At 36.6% G+C, this 17300-nt stretch overlaps 1 protein-coding gene across 2 annotated transcripts in view; it reads left to right on the plus strand.

Annotated features, from left to right (window-relative positions):
* The window catches only part of pank4 (pantothenate kinase 4 (inactive)), a 40627-nt gene extending 23668 nt beyond the window's left edge, over positions 1–16959 (plus strand). For both annotated transcript variants that reach the window (XM_007228504.3, XM_022682349.2), the window contains exons 11-19: positions 260–372; positions 566–653; positions 1616–1767; positions 1871–1926; positions 3388–3437; positions 4810–4914; positions 5803–5903; positions 6001–6069; positions 8136–16959. In XM_007228504.3, coding sequence (XP_007228566.2) covers positions 260–372; positions 566–653; positions 1616–1767; positions 1871–1926; positions 3388–3437; positions 4810–4914; positions 5803–5903; positions 6001–6069; positions 8136–8364 — 963 coding nt within the window. In that variant the 3' untranslated portion in view covers positions 8365–16959. The remainder of the gene's footprint in view (positions 1–259; positions 373–565; positions 654–1615; positions 1768–1870; positions 1927–3387; positions 3438–4809; positions 4915–5802; positions 5904–6000; positions 6070–8135) is intronic.
* Positions 16960–17300: the final 341 nt, after the last annotated feature.

The following is a 17300-nucleotide window of genomic DNA, read 5'->3' on the forward strand; positions in this document are numbered from 1 at the left end:
TAGAGTGAGAGTACACCAAACTACTTCTTATCCTGGGAAAATTCTGCTTAGGATTTTGGATATTAATATATTGTTTTTCACATCAATATAAAATAGCAGGCAGTGTTATCACACATTTTTGTCCATATATTGTATACCCCCAGGTTGAGAGTGAGCCACCCTTCATTGATGAAGAGCTAGAAGTTGTATATCAGAAAGGTTCTAATACATTGCCCAGTAATTGAATACTCTAACAATAACTCCACTGATGTTTGGATAGGTGGTAAAGCGAGCAGTAGCCAGCCAGAAAGATCAGCCTGAGGCCGCGGAGAGGGCGGAGAAGTTCCGGCAGAAGTACCGGCACAAGCTGCAGACCCTCCGCCACCAGCCTTTGTAAGGACACATTTCATTCACTCATATGTTTGGAAAACATCTTTTTCTTAGATTAACATTAAAGACATGAAAACAGTTAATGAACACATATGGAATTATGTAGTAAACAAAAAAGTGACATAAAGACACTGAGAAAATACCAAGAGTATCCAAATCTCTCATTTTGTCTCTTGTTTTACCTTCTTTTCTCAAGTGCTTATGGATCCCTCACTGTGCGGAGTCTGCTGGACACAAGAGAACATTGTCTGAACGAGTTTAACTTTCCTGACCCCTATTCTAAGGTTTGAATTTCTTATTCAGTTCTTCTTTAAAAGATTTTTATAACTGTAGTGTGTGTAGATAATCAGTATCTGAGCAGAGAAAAAGACCAGGGTAGGGCTTCCTGGCAGCTTTAAGTGTGCTGTCAGTCAGTAAGTAGTTTGCAGTTTCATCATTTCAATAGAAACATAATTAGAACATTTAGATTAAAATGTGTTTTTGTGAAAGCAAAAGACTAGGGGTGTGACGAGACACTAATATCACGAGACAAAATGAGACACGATACTGAGTTCACAAGAACGAGACAAGACAAGATTAAAAAATAAAAATCTCATGGAAATAACAAAATCCAGTATGTGCGAATGTTTCCTATACTACACCATGGTATTTTTAGGTTATTATAGGTATGTTAAACTATCAAAATGTCCTGCAAAATTGGTCTAGGTTCTTTAAAGTTTAGCTGTTAAAGTGCAGTAACACATGATTGTCTCTGGAGTCTCACCAATGGGTAGATTCATAATGGAGGGTTTCATGATTTCTTATTTTACTTACTCTGACATGACAGAAGTCATCGTCTATCAGTGTATAAATTGCACCTGTATGAATTGTGAGGTGTTATCTTGTGGGTGTGGGTGAACAATGGCCAGCATGCTTATGGAAAGGCGATGTGAACAAATCACCTCAACATTCAGTGCAAGAGGCCCCAACTGCTCATCTTACAGCTCAGTAAAGTGTTCTTTAGCTTTCGTGGGCTTGATTGCAGCTTGATTTAGGGTGTGTCAGTGTGTCTTTGCTATCGCAACAACGGCAAAAGTATGCCTTAAAATGCATAAAAGACATGTACTAATTCTCTTAATTAATCATGGATGTTGTTGAAGACTATCCAACAAAGTTCTGAGTCGCCGATCGTTGTAAGATAGGATCCAATGACTTATGGACTGTCAGTTTAATTTAAATTATTCTTGGTCTCTCTGACTTTCTGTAGATAAAGCAACGGGAGAACGACATGGCGCTGAAATATTACCAGAAGGTGGTGAGGTCTCTGGAGGAGCTGAGCTGGGAGCAAAGACAGTTTGCACTGGTTAGAGGCATTCTGGCTGGAAACGTCTTCGACTGGGGAGCCAAAGCTGTGTCTGAGTGAGTCGTATGTAGAAGACACAAATGCAGTCGCTTAATATCGTATGAAGTGCCTTAAAAGTATTCACAGCGTTCAATCAAATCTAACCTTTTTGTTATACAGTGTCCTTGAATCAGATCCAGAGTTTGGGTTTGAGCAGGCAAAGCAACAGTTACAAGGTAAGACGTCTTCGGGTCTGTTTTCACTTAATCACGTTATGTGACTGGTATATGTTAGTTGGTTGGTGTGGCACAATGGGTAACACCACTGTGTGCCTGGCGGTCAGTGGCCACACAATGTGGGAGACTGGGATTTGAATCCTGATCTGTGTGTATAAGCTCTGCTACACCAATAAAAGTCCTTGGGCAAGATTCCTAAAACTATGTTGTCTCATTTCTGTAATACCAGTAACCTTATTAGTAAGTCTTTCTGGATAAGAGCGTCAGCCAACTGGGGTAAATATAAAGGGGGTTGGGGGTAATTGGCTTACACACTCTGCTCACTCTCCGTGTCTCTCAAAAATGACTAAACACAAGGGACAAGACAACAGCCGTACTCACTGCATATATGCATATCAGATCATTACACATTTAAACATACTCTCAGCTTTTAAATCACATATTTATTGGCTTCCCCTGTTTTTGGAGCGATAGAGAAAAGCAGAGAGTGAGTTTACCATGAGCTACAGCTCCACCAGAGACCTTGACTGAGAGACAGATTTTTTTTTTAGGTCCAGCAAAATTATCCAGACCAAAGTCTGTATAAAATCCGTCCTTCAGAAGCTTAAACTAGCCCAATATCTAAGGTTGCCACAAACATTTACAACAGTATATTTTTGTTTTTAATGATTTGCAGTGAAGGCTTTTTGGCAGCCTCATGACCTTTTATTTTATTTTTTTCACCCGTGACTATATTTTCAGTTTGGTGGGAAAACCTAAAACCTTGCAATTCTGACTGGGAGAGAAGCAGGTAGAGGAGGGGCTAATCAGGTGACTGGCCAAGGTATCAGGTTAAAGAGGCAAAACAAGAGTGCAGTACAAAAGAAAATATTAATATTTTTAATTTATTTCAAATGTCATAAAGAAAGTATTAGGAAAAACATCCTAACAATAAAAGAGATTCAATTTTGATTAAAACATTAGCAATTTCAAAGTTATATATACATTTTCTTAGTGTTTTTATTGAAAATTTCAAGAAAATAGCAACATCTGACCTGTGAGAATGTCTCCTATAATTTGCTTTGTAGGTTAATGTAGGTATGTCACACTATCAAAAAGTTAAAATCAGTCTAGAGCCCTAAATGTTTAGCTGGTAATGTGCAGTAAAACAAATAGAGGGCATGACAAAATTCATTGTGACTAATCAACTAATCAAAACAAAGTGAGCAGCAAAAGTTTGTCAGCTAAAATAGTCAGTAGTTGCAGCCCTACACCCTTACAGAGCTCACTGAATTCCAGTGTGCTACACTGTAATTTTCTTTCCTATTCCTAATTTTCTAATTTTCAACTGTTGAGTGTTTTTTTGAAAAGTGAAAGTTTTTAGCAACCCCAGCCACATTAAGTACCAGAGCAAGGCCACTAACTGCTGATGTGTAAAAAAGCTTGGAGTAGTTTTATTTACATTATGCTTTCTTTTCCTAGAGCGACCTTGGCTTGTGGATGCTTATAACCAGTGGGTTGAAAGGCTAAAGGTAAGTTCCCTTTGTAGAATCAGTGGTTTTAGCACAGAACATCAGTACACAGGCATCAAACTTAAACATGTATTTTACTGTGCAGAGACTCAGAAAGCTAATGAAAATAGTTTTATAAATCTGCAGTATTGCTTTATTTATTTATTTTGCAAGACCAAGGTATTCATTATTTTTGGCAGTAACTGGCTGTTAGATAAAATGGTGGATTAGCACATATATTATATATATTACAAAAAATGTGAGGGATATACTCACTTTTGTGAGGTACTGTATATAAAATCTAAAAATATCTGTTAGTTGCAAGGCAATGTCAGTATTTTTTCATCTAGTTATAACCAATACTATTAAATGTACAAAATGGCAATACATTAAAATGAATAATTATATTAATTAAAATGATCAGAATAAATTAATAATCCACTTCACTCTCTTCATAAATCAGTTGTTTTCCAGGTAAAAGCTGCAGAATGTACAGGACTAGGATAGTATTGTTAGCTGAGGCAAGCTACAATTTACACGAAGAAAGGCAGTCAGTCTTTTGGTAAACAAACAAATGCTAAGGTTAAAGTAGACATGAACTTGGGTTCTAGTAAAACAAGATAATGAGTATGAACTTTTGTCGTAACCCACCTCCGTTCTACCCCAGCATTTCTGGCTTACAACAGGCTAACAATGCTAGCGAAAGGGGCATAGCAGTATTTGTTTGTGATCATCAGTCGACTTGTTATGGCTTAATTTCAAGATGATCCTGTGCGTATAAACAGTGTTTTTATTAAACTATCTGTGCACTTTCAAAGTTCTCAGTGACTCGTTTTAAATGTCAGGGCCTCATAATTCTATCAATTAGCTACATTGAGATTGTTAATGGCTTATAAATATCCATTTATTTGCATGAGCAATTCTATGCCCTTATTGCTAACATTGAAAGATTTTTGGAAGCATCAGCAAAAAGAGGTGGGCTTTTCGATATAAGTTTGTACTCCTAATCATGTTTCACTAAACCCCAGGTCCATTTCACACTGGATTTCTTCTTTCTTCTTCCATCTAATGTTACTATCCTGACTCTGTACAGCTGGTATCTTTCAGCTGGATAACATCCAGTTAATGAAAAGATTGCAAGCTGATGCTAGCATGATAAGTGATGCTGAACGCTTTGTAAACATTCTGATATCAAACATTGTCCTTGTGTATTATTACAATTACATGCCATTTAAAATATATTCATTGCTCAGGTTTCATAATAATATTAAATAGTAAAACCATTAGTATTCTACTTTTACTTTACTTTGTGCTTTGTCTGTTTTCATGCACTGTGACTCCTTATTCTGAACAGAAGTGATTAAACTCCATGCCCACTGACTTTCTTTTGCAGGGTCCTCCTCATAAATGTGCGTTGTTTTTCGTAGATAATAGTGGAATGGACATAATTCTGGGAGTTTTTCCTTTTGTAAGAGAACTCCTCCTCAGAGGCACAGAGGTAAGGGTCTCTCAAAATATGTCTTTCATTACCAGTACCAGTACATCTCCTGACTGATCTGAGTGGTGTTGTGTGTGTTTATACAGCACCAGTTAAAATTTGGACACACCTTCTTATTCTGTTTTTTTTGTTTTGTTTTGTTTTGTTTTTTTCATTATTATCTATTATTGTAAATGGATACTGTCAAGTCACCCAGACTATAAAGGAGCACATAAGGAATTATGTAGTAACTTAAAAGTGTTAAACAAACCAAAATACTCTGTGAAGCATTTAGGTGCTCTTATCTGAGGTGCTGTTAACTTGCTGTTTCTGAGGCTGGTAACTCTGATAAACTTCCGTCCTGAGAAAACAGAGGACCCTGGTGGTCCTGATGAGAGCCAGTTTCATCATAATGTTTTTGATGGTCTTTGCGACTGCACTTGAGGATACTTTAAAAGTTCTTTAATTTTTTTGTATTGACTGACCTTTATTTCTTAAAGTGTTTTTTTTTACTTAGTTGAGTAGATCTTACCATAATTGGATTAAAACATTACTACTATAGGACTATTCACTGTATACCAGCTCTACCTCTTCACAACTTTACAACTGATGCTCTCAAACACATTAAGAGGCAAGAAATTCAAGTAATTAACTCTTAACAAGTGCAGCACAGCTGTTAACTGAAAGCCTGAATTCCAGGTGACTCTACCTTATATAGCTGACTGAGAAAATGCAGCCAAGATGTGCAAAGCTGTCATCTAAGCTTTGAAGAATCTAAAAAATACAACATATTCTGTTTTGTTTAACTTTTTTTTTTTTTTTTTTGTCTACTAAATTATTCTGAATTTAAGGTGTCCAAACTTTGGATGGGTACTGTACATGTGGACGTGTTTTATTGTTGTATTTTAGGTGGTTCTTGCCAGTAACTCAGGACCTGCTCTAAATGATGTGACTAACAGTGAGCTGCAGATTGTCACTGAGAGAATAGCTGCTATGGACCCTGTAATCCAGTGAGTGTTCTTACAGCCCAGGAAAGTCATTGATTTATCTTTAGTGGATGTTATAATGGTATTAATCTGTCTTTTGTGTTCTGCTTTTAATTTATAGGACTGCAGTGAAAGAGGAGAGGTTAATATTAGTTCAGAGTGGATCCAGTTCTCCCTGTTTAGACTTGAGGTAAGAGAGTTTTTTAATAGTTAAGCTATTTAGGCAAAAAATCATTTTTGCACAATTTTGCGTTTACCCAAAATGGTGTCTGTTGGTTCCTTTTTCAGTTTACTCTAACAATACCTCTAGTATAGCAAACAAATAAAGAAATAAATCTTGTATTTTGAATAGTGCTGTCAAGAGATAAATTAATCACATTCACCACTTTATGTTTTTATTATTTTAAACTGCACAAATTCAACAGATCACATAAGTAAATGAATGAATGAATAACTGGCACAGATTTAAAAGCTCCCTGTAATGAACATCAGTGAGTAACAGAAATACTGTATAACTCTTACAACACTATACCAGTTTATTATAGCTGCACCTTTTATTCACCTGAACATTATAAAACTATTATAGAATACGTTTACATAAACCAGAGGTTAAAATTTGTTCCATATTCAAACATTCTGGTGAAACATGGATGCATTAAACCTGTGATTAAAAACCAGGGGTATTTCACCAAATATTGATATTTGACCTCTTAAAACTTAATATAAATATATACTTTTTTTTTGCATTATTTGAAAGCTTTGCATCTTTTTTGTTATTTCAGCTATTTCTCATTTTCTGCAGATAAATGCTCTAAGTGACTATATTTTTTTTGGAATTTGGGAGAAATGTTGTAGTCTGTAGTTTATAGAATAACACAACAATGTTCATTTTACTCAAATATATACAGATAAATAGCAAAATCAGAGAAACTGATTCAGAAACTGAAGTGGTCCCTCTTTTTTTTTTCCAGAGCTATAGATAGCGTTACAAAGCCCAATGTTATATTTATAGACTAAAGTTTTTGAGCCCTATCTTACACCCTGTGCAAGGTGCGTTGTGATGCTCATTTAGTCTGCATTGTTTAAGAAGAAACAGTGTCTGTGAATATATCTATGCTGATAGGCATGATGGTTTTGAAATGAGGTGTGTTCAGGTAAATTTCTGGTGTATTGCTATCTTAGCAACAGAAAACAACACAGGTGCTCTACTGATTGAATACAGCCTAGACAGATGTCAACAGTGAGACATTCATTGTTATCTTGGCAGTGAATTTTCAATACAGCCATGTGCCCAACCCATGTACAACTCTGCTTGTTACGCACACATGTACATGCAGACAAACCAAGTCTCCCTGAAGCTGCAGGAGTCTCCCGCATTTCAGTAGAAGCTCCCTGATGCCCGCGAGTCACATATAATCTGATTGGCCTGTTCTCTGCAAAGAGTCTGTGAGACAGCCAATCAGTTTTTAGTGTGGGCGGGCAGTGTTTTTCCCCCCTCCCGGACGGGAATTGTTCAGTGAGTGAGAGAAAGCAGATCATGGCGGAGGCAATATTAATAGTTATTGTAATATGTTTTTGATGTTGTGCAATTTTTTGTGATATTGTAACTGTCATTTTTTGTCAAATAAAGGCTTTTTTTCCAAAAAGAAAAAAGATAAAACTAATTTCACCTCTGAATACTCTAAATTAAAATAAAAAAGTAAAATTAATTAATATAAAAGTAAAGTTTCCTTATCATTCAGTGTCTGTGCAATTTTTTTTTTTTTTTGGGGGGGGGGGGGGGGGGGGGGGGCGGTTTGTGGTAACCTTCCTGAAATCAACTTTTGCAACTTGGGATGTCTGTACATGCAATAGTACACAAACACATAACTTTGCCTGTTGGCAGCTATACAAACCTTTACATCAACAATAAACAGAATGAACAAGCGTGAATGAGCAGGTCAGTTTCCTCTGCTGAAAAGCATTGGACACATCCAGGTCAACTAAAATAGCAATCAACCAAATTCAGAGTGCAGCTGGCTCTTAAAGGGTATGTCAATTGACGTACTGATTACTGGTTTATTGCACTCGTTGCATAAATTATGTGCCTTCTGAGCATTTCAAGCCGTACAAGGCGTACCTTTCCCGTCGTGATGGCAAAGACACATTGACACAAACATGGTTGACTGCTTATCTATAGAATGCTAAAATATTTTCATCACCTAATCAGTACCTTTTTCTGCTCCCCTCCCTCACTTTTAACCTTTTCCCTTCCAGTCGGCTGGATAAAGTCCTGGCCACAGTGGTGCGTGAGCGCGGCACGGATTTGGTGATCATAGAAGGCATGGGCCGCGCCATCCACACCAACTACTACGCCATGCTGAGCTGCGAAAGCCTCAAACTGGCAGTCATCAAGAACTCCTGGTTGGCCGAGCGGCTCGGAGGCAAGATCTTCAGCGTGGTCTTCAAGTACGAGGTTCCTTCCAAAGCCCAGGGGCTGCATTGAAGCATCGCTTGTGTTTTTCTGTGCGCTCATCTCAATTGGGAGGTTATCATGGTGAGCACTAGTAGGCCCCTGTAAGAGCACCCCAGTCACTTCTGTGCCTCTGCACCGCTCCTTCAGATTGACGTGATGATTGTATTCTGCGATGGTGGAATTCTTTATTATTATTATTTTTTTGTCTTTCTTTTTTTTCCCCAATCCAAATCAATAATAAGTGGGCCTGCTATGAAATTGAATGTGCTTCTTAAATGACCACTGTTATTATATTTGGATGGCAGGGTTTTCAAGTTTCGCTTTTTTTTTCTTTATTCTTTTATTTTGTGATGAGATTGAATTCAATTGTTCTCCATCGCTTCGAGACGCCCCACGGTATTCGGAATGACACGAAATGACTTGGTGAGATTTCAGTTCGGCAGCTCCTGTGGCTGAAGCCTTAGATAAACCCACCGATGTTAAGCAAACATCAATTTAAAACCAATCAATACAGTAGATATATAAAGGCAATTGTTTTACAGACCCTCTTGGTGAAAACATCAAAAATTAACAGGCGTCTCTTTCTGTGCAGACTTCTTTGCAGCGCTTTCTCAGTGTTATACAACACGGTTTTGTTTTTTTTGTCTCATTTGTAGTGGTGGGAATCACAGGGCATCTCACAATACGATATCACTATACGTTTTCCACGATATAGATGATATCACAATACTGCGGTTCTGCAATAATTAATATATGTCGCAAAACAATTCCCTATGATACTTCACAGCATCTCTCTTACGGAAGAGGATAAAATACTCCTAAATAAGTAAATAACAGGAATTATGGATTATTGGTTATTGGTTAGTTTCACCCAATTTCTACTAGAACTAATATTCTTAACTATAGGTTAACCCTAATTGTTCGATTATAGCGCCACCATGTGGAGTAATGTAGTAGTAACTTTAGTAAGTAAAATTGTGGGGCGAGTCTTAGGGAGTTTAGAGTGCCTAGACCTGTCACAATAATTACATTATGGACTAAAACAATCGAACATGACCTCAATCATTTTAATGATTTTGACGTTGTCCATTGTGTCCATTGTGGTCCCTAACAGAATATGTCGTCAACAGAAGAAGTTGCACACAGCAGCCCTCAGTTCACACTGAAATTTTTTTCTGAAAAACTGGGAACTTCCACTACCTATTTCCTTTGGTGGAAATGAGCCAAACGGTTCAAAATTAGGTGTGTGAACTAGAACGAAGAAAGTTTATTGTCTTTAACAAGGAGTAATGTCTTTGTCATGATATTATGTTATCATTATATTAGTGGCATAAAATGGTCTTAAAATCCCAATAATAATATAGATAAACATTGATAAAGTATTGATATTCATATAGTATTGATATATTGTCCCACTCCCACTCAAAACTTCAAAAAGCTTATAGCTGCCTTCTGTGTGTATAGGTGTCCTCCTCACATACGTATATCGATGTGATTCAATTCTAGTTGAACTTTTTTTTTTTTTTCAGACGACAGCATGTTGCTTCACAGTAGGGCTGCAACTGATGATTATATTGGTAGTCAACTAATCTGATGATTAATTGATTAGTCATTAATTATTTAGTCAGCAAATATTTCTGCCACTCCCCCTCTCATTTTAAAACACAAGAAACATCTGAACATGGAATTTAAATGCCCAGAATGTTTATGTTTAAATATGAAATGTTCTGATATTAACAAGTAAACATGTAATCTGTTGCGTTTGGACACTTTTGGAGACGCAGACCAAGTTGAGTGTAAACTGTGTGAGTGAGCACATAATAACTCTCCTCCACTGCAGTTCTTTCCCCAGGTTCGTGTGTAGTGCAGTGCTGTTACAAATTAAGGATGATACCACAGTTGGTTCTGACCGTGCAATGTGATTGGCTAAGAGGCATTCTATGAGTGCCTTTATCAGCTGGTAATGCACTGTAACCGAAGCTCTCCATGTATTACTCCACCACTTACAGGTAACCTAGGATTGAAGCAGCACTTACAAGCCAAACAGCGCAGCTACAAACAGAGCAGCAATCGAAATATATTTGAACTCACGGAGAGTTTATAACCAAACAGATTGTATTTTCTTGTCCTCTCAAAAAACTAAAAAAACAATATAATAAACAGTAATAATAGAACTGTGGTATAATCACAATAATACACTCGAGGTATGTGCTATAAAGTGTAATATTGGCACTGCTGTGCTCCAATCATAGGCACAAGGTCGCAGGCCAAAGGCCAATATTACATGTTTATTTATTCAACACTAAAATATCAGGCGACTAATCATTGCAGCCCTACTTTACAGCTGACCTCGTTTCCACTGTAGCTGTTCAGACAGTGTGAATGGAAATCTTAAGGAGGTATTAAGATGTTAAACTTTTCTTTAAGGGGAGTTAGGACTAGCAAGCATAGCATTGATGGCTAAAACGTAACGTAATATAGTGCAACATACTGTAATGAACTCTTAATTCTCTAATGAAGCTTGAAAGTTCACTTAAAAGTTATTGAAATTGCGTTTGGTATACTCATAACATTTGAATTCAATTGACCTGACTTTTAATTAACTTGAAAACTGTTAATCATAAATTAGAATTGGCATTTGTATGTTTTGAACATAAACATTAATATATAAACATTATTCAGTGCTAATGAATGTGTTATGAAGCCTCTAATTAGGTACCCTTTGTTTGAAGGGTACCAACATAGGGGCTTCTTAACACATCCATAAGCATTGAATAATGTATCTATAAAGTAGTACTTAAGTATTTATAAATATCTTATGCCAGTACTCGCAACATGACATGAGACTTACACTATATTGCCAAAGATATCCTGCGCTCGCCTGCATTGCTTTTGGTAATGTAAAGCTTGGATGGAGCTGCTCAGCCATCGACACTCTCCATTCCATAAAGTTCTACTGTTCTTGAGCTAATCTGAAGCTACATGAAGTTTGGAGGTGTGTAGTGATTGATGTAGTGACTCTGCAGAAAGTTGGTGAACTCTGTGCACTATTCACCTCAGCATACAGTGCTAAATAGACAGCTCTAGAAAAAAAAGAGACCGCTTCAGTTTCTGAATAAGTTTCTCTGATTTTGCTATGAATAGGTTTATGTTTGAGTAAAATGAACATTGTTGTTTTATTCTATAAACTACGGACATTTCTCCCAAATTCCAAATAAAAATATTGTCATTTTAGAGCATTTATTTGCAGAAAATGAAAAATGGCTGAAATAAAAAAGTGCAGAGCTTTCAAACCTCAAATAATGCAAAGAAAACAAGTTCATATTCATAAAAGTTCAGAAATCAATATTTGTTTTTTAATCACAGTTTTCATGCATCTTGGCATGTTCTCCTCCACCAGTCTTACACACTGCTTTTGGATAACATTATGTCACTCCTGGTGCAAAAAATCAATCAGTTCAGTTTGGTTTGATGGCTTGTGGTCTTCCATCTTCCTCTTGATTATATTCCAGAGGTTTTCAATTTGATTAAATCAAAGAAACTCATCATTTTAAGTGGTCTCATATTTTTTTTCCAGAGCTGTATATTTAAATACCTATAAAATAAATTAAAATCTGATTTTTACCACATACAGTATGCATGTTAGGTCAATACAGTCTCGTGTATTTCATAATATGTCCTATGACATGTTACAAATGCTGGCATAAACTATTCATAAACATTAACATATTTCTTTATAAATAAATTATTCAAAAGTCAAGTAAATCTATTTCAAAAATTCAAATACAGATTCGGATACTTATAACTGAAGCTTTCATGCTTTATATAAATAAGTCTGATCACATGAACAGTGTTCCTGTGGCCTGTGGAGAAGTTGTTACCACACTTGACCACACTTTTTTTTTTTCCTCACTGCCATTCAGAAATGCTGCCGCAGGATTTCGAGTTAAGATTTCCATGCAGGGATAATTTTAAATTCATTCAAATACTATTTAAAATACTTCAAGCTCTTTGCTCCCACTAGGTGTCAGTATTTCACCATCAGTGAGCTTCTACTCGGGCCTGTAGTCTGTTTTTAATTAGACTGTTGAATCTGAAGTGAGTGGCAGGTGTCTACGGTTGATTTATTTAGTTTCTGTACTTGTGAGGAGTTGAACAGCTGCTTTAAACTGAGTGAGGGGTAAATGAGAGTGTTTTAATCCATGTGATCTTAGTTACGCCTCATTTTAAGTGCATACATTAGCTCAAGTGTTTCCCCCATCCAGAAGTATGTGGCTCTTTTCTGCTTTAACATTTTCTGCTCCCATTTTCTGCCAATAAGACTTTTTTCATTTTAAAATATTTTGAGAACCTTAAAATTTCTGAAGAATTTAAGCTCTTGAATAGGAATTTAGAGAATCACAGCCCTTAAAATTCTCAAAAAATAAAATTTTAAGCCACACATCATGAATCTGCCGTTTTGTAAATTGTAACTCTTAAGATTCTCAAAATGAGAATTGCGTCTCACATTATGTGGATTACACCTGAAGTTCCAAATATGGGCATGGTGCTGACTATCCACCTTATTCTGCTACGCCCACTTTTAAGAGTTAGGGTTTTTTTCTGCATTTGTGTCAGAATATCCAGGCAGCTCATATTAAAGTGGTTCGTGCTCGTATTTAAACAATCGTATTTAAAGTGATTACAGTCTGAAGTTGCTATCTGGGCTAAGCCAAAACTCCAACATGATATTTACCCTTATTTAAATATATTTCGAGTGTATGTAAGGATACCACATAGCTAACTGGCTAGCTAATTTATATCTGTTGCCTTCCAGACAAGGGGAGCTGCTTTTGTGGTTGAAGGAGCTAAATTTAAAACATCCACCCAAATGTCCATATATCTGCTCTTACCTTTCTGTGGAGGGAAACTTGGTTCTGAAACTCTGGAGTTCTGAAGTGGACATGTTGGGTGATATGAGGCTGTTGGAGAATGTGCTAGCTTAATAGCTAATCTGCAAGTGCTGGACTTCACGAGTGTGTGTTGTGGTTAAACCTCACCAGCACACAGATGGTTCTGCTGTACCAAAACTTTAAAACCGAAGCGTTTCTGCTTTTGATCAAGATGTTCTGGTGTTGGCTTTCCTTCCACAGAATAGTAAGAGCAGATGTATAGACGGTTCAAATTTAGCTCCTTCAACCACAGATGCAGCTCCCCTTCTTTGTAGAAGGTGGTGGTGGTTGTAAGTTAAATTAATCTCCTCAACATTCAGATCTTTTTGTGTGGTTCTGGTAAATTATTCCCCTCTTCTAATTACTGCGATGCCCAGTAACTTACTTATTCTGTACATTCATTATCACTGTGGGTGTAATCTATATCAGGGGTTCAACTGCTGCACTGGAAGTTCTAACACACAGTAAACAAATATGGCCGGCTCCATGTCATTGTGCAGAATAATATGGATAGAATGATGACACCGTTTTATTGGTCTGCTCTACAGTGTTTGAGTTGAGAAAATGACAGTCAAGGCTTTTAACATCGCATTCACTCTTTACTTCTGCTTTTTCGGTTTGGAAACTTTTGATCAACTCTGAATCCACTTCAAGGTTGGAGGGTTGGGAGAGCACAAATGAGAGACAGTACAAAAGAAAGAGAGATAGTGGGAGAGTTTTTGTGTGTGTGTTCAGAAATGTCTTTACTAATTGTTTATTAGTGTGTCTTGATGAAAAATGAGATGAATCAGGTACAATATCTCTCTATTCCTATTCAGTAAATGTGTGCACACATTCAAACACCCTACCTAATCACATTATCAGTATTGCACAGACTCAAGCACTCACGCTTCTGCCACTGTGTAGTGTGATTTAACAGAGAGCGTGTGTGTCTGTGATGACAGATCCGTGAATCAAGTATTTTAAGGGTGTTTTCACACCAGCCCTATTTATTACGGTTAAAACTCGGTTCTCTGGTTCATTTTTTCTAGTCTTTGGTACAAGGTTGTTCACATTTGACCACAGCAGTGCTGCATAATGTTGAGTTTCCTGTGTTGCAGTATTTAGACTGCATTTACACCTAGTTTTTTCATTCATCACTAAAGTCAGGATTATATTTGAATAAGGCTAGTTCATATAAAAATTGCAACTGTGAACACACACAAAGCACTTGTAAAACAGATACAGTTCCAGTCACTCAAACCACTTCAGGAGATGGTCTGAAATGCATTTGGGCCACATGCTGTAGCAGTGAAAACATGTAGACATCTGCATTTCCAAGGCAATGTTTTTACTAATTCTGATGTATACAGCTCTGGAAAGAAATTAAAAGACGACTTCAGTTTCTGAATCAGTTTCTCCGATTGTCCTGTATTTAGGTATAAGTTTGTTTAAAATTAACATTGTTGTTTTATTCTAAAAACTACGGACATCATTTCTCCTAAATTCCAAATAAAAATATTGTCATTTAGAGTATTTATTTTGCAGAAAATGAGAAAAAGTTGCAGAGTTTTCAGACCTCAAATAATGCAAAGAAAACTAGTTCATATTCATGAAGTTTTGAGAGTTCAGAAATAAGTAATAGGTGGAACATAATCACAGCCTTCATGTTTTTTGGCATGTTCTCCTCCACCAGTTTTACACACTGATTTTGGCTAACTTAATGCCACTCCTGGTGCAAAAATTCAAGCAGTTCAGCTTGGTTTGTTGGCTGTGATCATCCATATTCCTCATATATCCTCATGATTATATTTCCGGGGTTTTTTAATGTGGTCTCTTTTTTTTTTCCAGGCTGTTCACAACTTGTTAATGTGACCCATATCTAACATCTGTCTTAATGGTTTGCCCTATGTAAATGACATGCATACACAAGACATCATTGCTTTTCTGTTTCATCCTTGTCAGAATGTCAGGAGGTATGAGGTCATTATTTAGTTCAGGCTGATAGCTAGTTTCATCACTGAGAATTAGCATGTTATTCAGCCACAGACAGTGATTTCTTTTAAAGCTTAAAATAAGCTTTAAACTAATGTGGCTTTTTTTAAACCTATACACTGGTGTCTGTACACAACTGTGTTACAACTGTGTATTCTTAGTTTTGTGGCATTTTACATTGCGTAGAGTGACAGTTCTCTCTGGCCAATCAGCGTTCTGTAAGGTTTTTATGTAATATTCTAGTTTTTACTTGAATCTATTGGGACTGGGAGAAAGCACATACTAAAAAGTAAAACGTACCAAATGTACCTAACTGAAAAGACAAAAAGCAGTGTCGGGTAAAATAGTTTTAGGCCTGTCAGTTCACTCTGTGGCCATCTTTTCAACTTGGCCAAAATAATGAAAGCAGAGTGTCAGATTACTGTTTCAGAATCATATTCTAAATCAATGACAAAATCTGAAAAAATAAATGGTTTGTACCATTTGACTCAATTATGCCCAAAAAACGTGATTATTCGGCTTGACATGGCTACTGTGCTTGCGCAGATCTCCTTAGTGAGGGGGGCCTTCCCCCTAGCACACCTACCCTCCTCTGCTCTCTTCTCTCCACACAACCTGAAACCTGATTGGCTCTTTTTGTTAAAGGGTGGGATTTTATCTGTAAATAGGCTCCATGAGCGTTACAATAAAAGTCTCTTCATTCAACATCTCTGGTAACAGCCTACCTAGTTAAGCTTGTAATAAGTGATTTGCTCATTAGCGTATAATTGAAACTGTAAACTTAATATTATGTAGCATATCTGAACTCCTTGGTGTAAAACTATTTACAAAATTCAGTTGTGTTTAATTTAAAATCTTGATACTGTGTTTTTTTTTCTCAGTACAGAAGAAGTGGCTGAAATGTGCCTTATATTAATGGTGTTTTCATTTTCAGTTTCTTTTGAATTTTAACCCTGTAAAAGTACAATATTTGAAACTAAAGCTGTGCTCTAGCCTCAAGCAAATATGATAATTTCCAGCTAACACACTAGCCACAAGCTAATAACATTGGCACATGTTAAACCACTAGCCACAAGCTAATATATCTGTGCCCCAAAGTAACACATTAAACCGCAAGGTAATATCTGTGCCCCAAGCTAACACATTTTACACAGAGTACAATGCACTTTGTTACTAAAGCTCACTAAACTAAACATCAAACTAGATTAAGTCCAGTATTGTGTGACGCCTGTTCGAACAAGCAACAGTATCTGTGAAAGTATTCACTTGAAAGTGTGATTTTAATTTAATTATGGTGATTTAAGCCTTTTACGAGTTTAAGAGTCTTCTCAGCTCTAAATCTGCTTCTCAGAAGCCACATACTGAATTATCACCTTCCAGAATTGTAAAGTGGAAGACACACACACACACACAGACACGCTGCAGAGCTATCTGCTAATCTGCTATCTGGGGCACTTTACAACCTCCTCCACCTTCAGGTTAGCATGTTCATCCATCTCTCTCAGACCAAAGCTGCTGTTTGTCGTCCACTTTTTCCTCTGTGTCCAAAGCTCGTGTTGCTTTAACCACAGTCTCACTTTGTGAGAATTTGTAAAATCATAATGTAAATACAATGTAAGTGTGTACATAAATGTTGGGTTAATTTACATATCTTGGCATTTGTTTGAGATGCACAGTATTTTAGCTAAAAAAAATGAAATAAATATATATATAAAATATATATATGGTCTCCTGACAATCACATGTAATTCAATGTTAAATATATTTTGCAATGTCTTCACACAATTACCTGTGTCTTCTTTTGTGTTTCCGTTATTGTTGTTATTTCCCTTTAAATTATTATTATTTTGTATGGTATATAGTTCTGAATGGTATGTTCACAAATCAGTATCAAGATTAATTGAACAATTTACAAAATATTTTGTTATGGAACGACAGACAGAATTTTTTTTAGGTATAAATTGGCGCTTAGATCAGAATAAACAATCTAGCTTCACCCAGCCTGTCTGAGACCGTCCTGGCCCGCACCATAAAATGTCATTATAAGCCCGAGCCTGATTT

This window comes from Astyanax mexicanus, chromosome 24, assembly GCF_023375975.1.
Source record: "Astyanax mexicanus isolate ESR-SI-001 chromosome 24, AstMex3_surface, whole genome shotgun sequence".
In the NCBI taxonomy this organism is placed as follows: domain Eukaryota; kingdom Metazoa; phylum Chordata; class Actinopteri; order Characiformes; family Acestrorhamphidae; genus Astyanax; species Astyanax mexicanus.